Here is an 8586-nt window from a genome sequence, read left to right on the forward strand (position 1 = left end):
GTGCTGACACTACCTTCTGCCATGTTTTCGCACAAAACAAAACCCACGTTGCATGCTGCATCTGCGTCAGACTGTTGCTAACTTTGGTTGATGCTCGACAGTATTTACCGTGAGTTTTTCAAACCACGGTAATCAAACGATTTAATAGATAATTAAAGTTAGAAACGGTAATGCTAATCTTTGGGAATTTTACTGTGGTTTCTCGTGAAACCGGTAACTGTTTTATCCCTCAAAGATGATAATGAAAATAACTATTATCCCCCTCCAGGTTTATCCAGTTGAAGTTGGAGAGGGCCAGCTCAGCAGAGCGTCAGCTAGTCTTCAGTGAGATCCTCCAGGCTGCCTATCAACTCATGGTCGACGTCTTCGGAAACTACGTCATCCAGAAGTTCTTTGAGGTTTGTGTGAACGTTATGTTGGTATCAACATAACGGGGGGGGGGGTTTGTGTGTTTTTTGCCAGGCACCTAATCCAGAAGTTCTTTGAGGTTTGTGTATTGGGGGGGGCTAATTTCTAACAGGCCTGTCTCTGTGTGTAAAGTGTGTTTTGACTGCTACAGTGCCTTCAGACAGTATTCATACATACCCTCTGACGTATTCCCCATTTGTTGTTACAGCCTGAATTCAAAATGGAAAAAACAAAAACAATTCTACACTATAATGACAATGTGAAAACAGGATTTTAGAGACTTACCCAGAAAGACTCACAGCTGTAATCACTGTTGGCTGTGGTTACAGCTGTGAGTCTTTCTGGGTTAGTCTCTCTGTAAGAGCTTTGTAAACCTGGATTGTAGAATATTTTCCCATTTTTATTCAATTTTTTAATTCTTCCATCTCTGTCAGATTGGCCATTGATAGACAGCCATTTTCAGGTCTTGCATAGATTTTCAAGCTGATTTAACTTTAACTAGGCCACTCAGGAACATTCAATGTCGTCTTGATAAACCACTCCAGTGTGTTTGGCCTTGTGTTGTAGGTTACTGTCCTGCTGAAAGGTGAATTTGTCTCCCGGTGTCTGTTGGAAAGCACACTCAATCAGGTTTTCCTCTAGGATTCTGCTTATGCTTAGCTCTATTCCGTTTCTTTTTGTCCTTTAACCATATTCCTTGCCGATTTACAAGCATACCCATAACATGGTGCAGCCGCCACCATTCTTGAAAATATGAAGAGTGGTACTCAGTGATGTGTTGGATCTGCCCCTTAGTAATGCTTTGTATTCAGGATATAAAGTGAATTTCTTTGCCACATTTTTTTGCAGTATTACTCTAGTGCGTTATTGCAAACAGGATGCATATTTTTTCTTTTTTTTTTCTTTACAGGCTTCCTTTTTCACTCTGTCAATTAGGTTAGTATTGTGGAGTAACTACAATGTTGTTGATCCATCGTCTGTTTTCTACTATCACAGCCATTAAACTCTAACTGTTGTAGTCACCATTGGCCTCACAGTAAAATCCCTGAGTGGTTTCCTTCCTCTCCGGCAACTGAGTTAGGAAGGACGCCTGTATCTTTGGGTCTATTGATACACCCAAAGTGTAATTAATAACTTCACCATGCTAAAAGCGATATTCAATGTCTACTTTTTGTATTTTTACCAATCTACCAATAGGTGCCCTTCTTTACAACGCATTGGAAATCCTCGCTGGTTTTTGTGGTTAAATCTGTGTTTGAAATTCACTGCTTACAGATAATTGCGTGTGTGGGGTACAGGTGTTAGGTAGTCATTTAAAAAAATAATGTTAATAAACACTTATTGCACACAGCCCATGCAATGGGACTTGTTAAACACATTTTTATTCCTGAACTAATTTAGGCTTGCCATAACAAAGGGGCTGAATGCTTATTGACTCTAGACATTTCAGCTTTTCATTTGTAAACATTTTTGAAAACATAATTCCACCTTGACATTATGGGGTATTGTGTGTAGGTCAGTGACACAGCTCAATTTAGTCCATTTTAAATTCAGGCTGCAACACAACAATATGGGGAAAAGTCGAGGGGTGTGAATACTTTTTTTGAAGTACATCTGTACATCATCCAGAAGTGTTTGTTAGCTGTTCTCTCTTCTCCCTCTCGGTCTTCCTCTTTGTGTAGTTTGGCAGTCTGGACCAAAAGCTTGCTCTAGCAGAGAGGATCAGGGGTCATGTCCTGTCTCTGGCCCTGCAGATGTATGGCTGTAGAGTCATCCAGAAGGCCCTGGAGTTCATCCCCTCAGACCAACAAGTTATAGTACGTATTGTACTGCCGTTTGTGTGTGCACATCGTCCATGTCTGTATGAGGAGCCTCCAAGCAAATAGCAACTATAGACTGTGTGCTTTGGTGTGTTCAGCTATCTCTAACCCCGTGTGTGTGTTGTGTTGCAGAGTGAGATGGTGCGGGAGCTGGACGGCCATGTATTGAAGTGTGTAAAGGATCAGAACGGCAACCACGTGGTGCAGAAGTGTATTGAGTGTGTTCAGCCCCACGCACTACACTTCATAATAGACGCCTTCAAGGGACAGGTGGGTGACGCGCACACACACACACACACACACACACACACACACACACACATCGCCTGCAGGGAACACATGGGTCACCATGTTAAGGGCAACAGCAGCCCAGTGGCAGCCCAGCGGCAACCATCTTCCATCCACTGGCTAAAGGTAAAAAATTACCATAAAGAGTGTGTGTTTTTAAAGAGAATAATGTGCCTGTGCTTAGCTGACTGGGAGAGTGAGCTAATGCACTAGATATTGTGGTTTATCAGCTCACATGAAGATTGTCTGTACATTAGTCACATTGGATTGGGCTCTTGGATTTTTCAATTGTACCAATTTCCACATTCCTGCGTGTTTCCATTCCCACTCACGAGATAGTTGTGTGAATGTTAGTGATTGTTTGTCTAGTTAAGTAGGTAATTGAGAATTGGCTTTCTTCAGTCTTTCACTGGTGTGGGTGTGAATGAACCATCAGTTATGTCAGGTGTGTTAAGGTCTAGGTGTGTGTGTGTCTCTCTCTGCAGGTGTTTGCCCTCTCCACCCACCCCTACGGCTGTAGAGTGATCCAGCGTATTCTAGAACACTGCCTTCCAGACCAGACCCTGCCCATTCTGGAGGAGCTGCACCAACACACTGAACAACTGGTGCAGGTAACACATTTTGCTGCAAAATTGATAAAATGTTTGTTTTGCATCTGCTGATGTCCAGATCAGGACATTGTCATCACACTGACATTATGTATTGTGTTTTGTGTTTAAGGCTGGATCTGGTTGAACAACTAGCTAAATTGTCAACTAGCTAAATGCCAAACTGTGTGTAAATCTCTCTCTCTGTCCAGGACCAGTATGGTAACTATGTGATCCAGCATGTATTAGAACACGGCAGAGCGGAGGACAAGAGTAAGATAGTAGCTGAGATCAGAGGAAACGTACTGGGGCTCAGCCAACACAAGTTTGCCAGGTACACACTCGCACATCAAGCAATCATATTGGTTTATCATTTTTTTTTGTCATTGACCAAATTTCAGGTCTGCTCAGCGCAAACTGCTTTAAGTTAGTTATAACAGTGGCCAAGTAGACTACTGTGGCTATTGGATCATAATGTAGGCCTACCAGAGTGGCCTACCATCAAAAACAATGGAGAACATGCATCCCATAACATTTTAACATGCAAATAACTGTTATATCATTCAGCCTACAGACAATGTGTGGTGTTCAATGTAGGCCTACATTCCATGAGACTTGGAAAAAAAGCATACAGGGCTTGACGTGAACCTGTTTTTCCACTTGTCCTTCAGACAAGGACGTGACTGAAAATGTTTGACACAAACCACTGTACAAAATGAAATGAATTCATATTCCCAACCATTATTACAGAAAATGTTACTCCAATGCGCTCTGCCTACAAGAAAATATCTTGTGCAATTTTGTTTTGGTATGTTGCGTTGAAAGTGGCTAATCTTGAGTTGATTCGATCACAATTCCCACATAGGTAGTGTTAACTCTTGAAACTACCGCTCCCGGATCCGGGAGAATTGTCATCAACTGACACTAATTAGCATAACGCAACGGACAAAAAATATTACTAGAAAATATTCATATTCATGAAATCACAAGTGAAATATAGTGAAACACAGCTTAGCCTTTTGTTAATCACCCTGTCATCTCAGATTTTTAAATTATGCTTTACAGCTAAAGCAAGACAAGCATTTGTGTAAGTTTATCGATAGCCTAGCATAGCATTATGTCCAGCTAGCAGTATGTAACTTGGTCACGAAAATCAGAAAAGCAATCAAATTAAATCGTTTACCTTAGATGAGCTTCGGATGTTTTCACTCACGAGACTCCCAGTTAGACAGCAAATGTTCATTTTGTTCCATAAACATCATTTTTATAGCCGAAATACCTCCGTTTGTTCTTCACGTTTGGTTGAGAAATCCACCGGAAACTGTGGTCACGACAACGCTGAAAAATATTCCAAATTAGATCCATAATATCGACAGAAACATGGCAAAGTTTTTTATAATCAATCCTCAAGGTGTTTTTCAAATATCTATTCGATAATATATCAACCGGGACAGTTGACGCAATGTTGTCGCTCACGCTCATTTTTCAAAATAAAAGCCTGAAACTATGTCTTGTGACACTAGGCACATTAGGGAAGCCATAGAAAAAGGAATCTGGTTGATATCCCTTTCACTGCTCAATAGGGACGCATAGGAACACAGAGGTTTCTAAATAAGAGTCACTTCCTGATTGGATTTTTCTCAGGCTTTCGCCTGCAATATCAGTTCTGTTATACTCACAGACAATATTTTTACAGTTCTGGAAACGTTAGTGTTTTCTATCCTAAGCTGTCAATTATATGCATATTATCGCATCTTGTCCTGACAAAATAACCCGTTTACTTTAGGAACGTTGAAACTACCGCTGTTTATTCTGCGCGACAGTCCCAGGAGAGCTGCGTGCCCATGCGTAGCTTAGAGGGAACATGGTTTATAAACCCGTTTTGTATCTGTGGTTGTCACAAAGTTACAGTTAACCTGGCCTAGAACGCAAAAGGCCAAGCAGAATCCGTGGCTAACCCAGCCTCTCTCTGCAGTAATGTGGTGGAGAAGTGTGTGAGCCATGCGTCCCGTGCAGAGCGGGCCGTGTTGATAGACGAGGTGTGTAGCCTGACGGAGGGGCCCCACAGCGCCTTGTACACCATGATGAAGGACCAGTACGCCAACTATGTGGTTCAGAAGATGATTGACGTGGCTGAACCAACACAGAGGAAGATCGTAATGCACAAGGTTGGGACCTGTGTGTGTGTGTTTGAAAGAAAGAAAGAAAGAAAGAAGAGTGTGTGTGATTTATTTTGTATAGTGGTTTTTCATTAGTGTTATCTCAAAGCTCTAGAAATATATGTATCGATGGTTATGCAATTGTGTGTGTGTGTGTGTGTGTGTGTGTGTGTACTTATTTCTCCCTCTCTCTCCCCATCAGATCCGGCCCCACATCTCCACTCTGAGGAAGTATACGTATGGCAAACACATCCTGGCTAAGCTGGAGAAATACTACATGAAGAATGGAGTGGACCTGGGCCCTCTCTGTGGCCCTCCCAATGGCATCATGTAAACTACAACCCTTACACCCTAACCCTTAAGTACAAGACGGACCAACATGTACGTCAGCCGTGTGCAGTAGATCACCTGCTGGGTGTTGGAGGAACGGTGGCCATTCAACATAAAGGCCGACTATCCTCTTTGTGTACAGCTGACGTTGTATTGGAATGCCTTGTCTTCTGTACCATAACCCCTGGCCTATACCCTACATGAAGAACGGAGTGGCCCGCCTAGTGGCATCGTGTAAACTACTATCAATATATACCCCATTATTCCCGACACCCGTAACCCTATATATACACCCCCTCCCTCCCCTTTATTCCCCTCCTAATGAGATCATGTGAACTACTATCCTACCCCCCAATTACATAATGTAGAACCCTCTTTAAATACTCCAACCGTCCCGCTCACTCTTACCCCCATGGTAGCCCATTGGGAGGGGCCTGTCTAAACAGGAAGCCTTGGTTAATTTAGCCCCTCCCCCAACCCAAGTATCCCACTCCTTCATTCATTCTCCCTTTTTTTTTTTTTTCTTTATTCGTCTTTTAAATAAATTAGAATCATTTAACTTTGTTGCTACTGCTGCGGCGCAGACACTGTCCCATCGCAAGTATGGGATGGAACAAACGTATTTAATTTGTCTGACGGCGTCACCAACTCCGACAACACACACTGTACACAAACAGACACGCACACCACACACACATGCTATACACGCACGCCATGAGCTTACCAGCACACAGATCATTTAGCATGGGAGATTCGTTTCCGGTCTTGCTTCTATATATAGCGTGTATACTTGGTGTAGACCTTTGCATATATATATATATATATAAATATATATATAAAACTTTGTAGTTTTTCTGGTTTTTGATGTTGAATCTGTATCTATAATGTATCCTAGTAGTGAACACATATTTCTGACTGTATAATTGTACATTTGTAAACCCTTGTAATGTAAAAGTGATTTACCACCCTTTTTGGTATCAGATGATATAAAAGAAAAAAACTCACACAAAAAACTAAAATCTTAGAAAAACTATTGTGCATTTCAGTGTATATTCTCACCTCCTTGGTTGTGACATATAAGTTGTTGTATATTGTAAATTGTAATATCAAATTTTTGTTTTGAAAAGCCCTTTCTATACTGCGTAGTACTTGTACAAAGCCCCCCCCACCACCACCATCTCGTTTGACCTTCCACTCACTGCTTCAATAGAATTCACTTCCCCAACCCCTGAACTACACCACCTCCCCAACCCCTAAACTACACTGCAAATGTGGCTTCTCCGTTTACTAAACATCCGTTACCCACAGTTGATGCAAATCCACTGAAATCAACGAGACAAGTCTTTTTACACTTCAAGTCTATTTAAAACGCAGAGAGAGACCTGGCTGAAGTGTAAATGACTGATAAAGTGGTTTCCCCCTTCTGGTGTAGCAGTCCAAAAACATTACGCTTACGGAACACGCAAAGCGTTTGTGCTGTAGTTTGGGGATTGTTACCACCACCACAGGACACACTGTTAGTAGTAGTAATTTCTGCTTTAACATGAAGCTGTATTTGTTTTTTAGATCTTTTATAGGAATTCTGAGGGAAGGGGGTGAGGGGCCATGAGTTTAAAGGTAGACGCCGTGATATGACATCGTACACAACGGAGCGACTTCCTGCTTGCAGACGTCCACAACAACCTATTTCAAATCTGCCAACACTACCCACTATTGGCTCATCTTGAGGCATGATATATGAAAGGTGTTAAGTCTCGAAGAAGGAAGTAGCTCTACGGTGTACTGTCATCGCTGAGTCTACCTCGAACCCCAATCTCCCCCCTCCTCTCTCAGAGGGGTAAAGTGAAACCATGGATTGTACAGAAAAGAGGAGAGTGGTGTGTTTGTTTTTTTGACCTATATTAGTCCTGTAAAAGTGATGTATCATATGTCCATGTCCCCCGGGAAAAGACCGGGCGTCGCCTGTCTTGCCCTCTGTAACCATGATTACCGCTGTGGCAGACGGCAGCGACACGGTGTACATTTGGGGCAGCGAGCCTTGTGTATATGAATAGGAGCACCACCTGTAACCATAATGTGTATAGTTATAACAGAAACCTGTGTATGTTTATTGCCTGGGCAACTATTTTTTGTAACTCCTGTTGTAGATTGTCTCTAAACAATGATGTGAGTCTTTATTTTGAAACAAAACTGAACAAAAAAACACTCAAAATTTGAAGTGTCATTTCGAGTGGTTTTTGTTTGTCTGTGTCTCTGATTTGTGTTGGGTAGCACACAGAGCAGTGTTGAGATGGGATTTGATAATCCTCACCACACCTAAGAATGGAGTGAGGGAGATGCAAAGTACATCACTTGTCTTTTCTTACTTGAGTTGATATAACTGCTGCGAGGAAGGTTTTTATCCATGACTGATGTGGTTGTCACCTAGCTACATTTAGGATGATTATTTCAAATGATTGATTGGTTTCTATTTATTCCTTGATTGGTTTCATCATTTAAGAGTACACATATGGAGCCTTCTCTCTGCAGAGTGATAAAACATTACTAGCCTTTAAGCCTATAAAATTAGTATAGTTGTATTGTCCTCCAAGAAAGGAAGAGGTGTTTTTTTTATACAGCCACCAAATAAACCAACAATCCCAGAATTTGTATAAACTTTTGTCAGGGTAAGGGAATCAGGAAAGACATATTTGTATAATTATGGTGTTTTGTAATGCCTCCTTTTTAAAATATTATTTCATTGTAAATTGTATGTAATTCAGCTTGATACCATTTTGTACAGTTTTAAATATTTAAAAACCATTACATCAGAAGACACTCCTTTAGTCAACAGAAAGTCATTTTCTTCTCCTTGCCTTCATCTGCAGAACTGTTCTTGAAAGAACAAAGGACAAGTGAGAAAATGGCAGGAGAGTGGTACTTCTCATGGGAACATGCACTCACATGCCCAATAGGCTAATGTCACCTCAGTATAATGGAATGGGAAAATAACCC

At 41.5% G+C, this 8586-nt stretch overlaps 1 protein-coding gene across 5 annotated transcripts in view; it reads left to right on the forward strand.

Annotated features, from left to right (window-relative positions):
- pum1 (pumilio RNA-binding family member 1) overlaps positions 1-7810 on the forward strand; it is a 34634-nt gene extending 26824 nt beyond the window's left edge. For all 5 annotated transcript variants that reach the window (XM_042295414.1, XM_042295416.1, XM_042295417.1 and 2 more), the window contains 7 exons: positions 269-398; positions 2091-2225; positions 2361-2498; positions 3002-3127; positions 3316-3437; positions 5079-5271; positions 5465-7810. In XM_042295414.1, the coding sequence (XP_042151348.1) occupies positions 269-398; positions 2091-2225; positions 2361-2498; positions 3002-3127; positions 3316-3437; positions 5079-5271; positions 5465-5596 (976 nt within the window). In that variant the 3' untranslated portion in view covers positions 5597-7810. The remainder of the gene's footprint in view (positions 1-268; positions 399-2090; positions 2226-2360; positions 2499-3001; positions 3128-3315; positions 3438-5078; positions 5272-5464) is intronic.
- The last annotated feature ends 776 nt before the right edge of the window (positions 7811-8586 follow it).

Source organism: Oncorhynchus tshawytscha, linkage group LG13 (genome assembly GCF_018296145.1).
Source record: "Oncorhynchus tshawytscha isolate Ot180627B linkage group LG13, Otsh_v2.0, whole genome shotgun sequence".
NCBI lineage: Eukaryota > Metazoa > Chordata > Actinopteri > Salmoniformes > Salmonidae > Oncorhynchus > Oncorhynchus tshawytscha.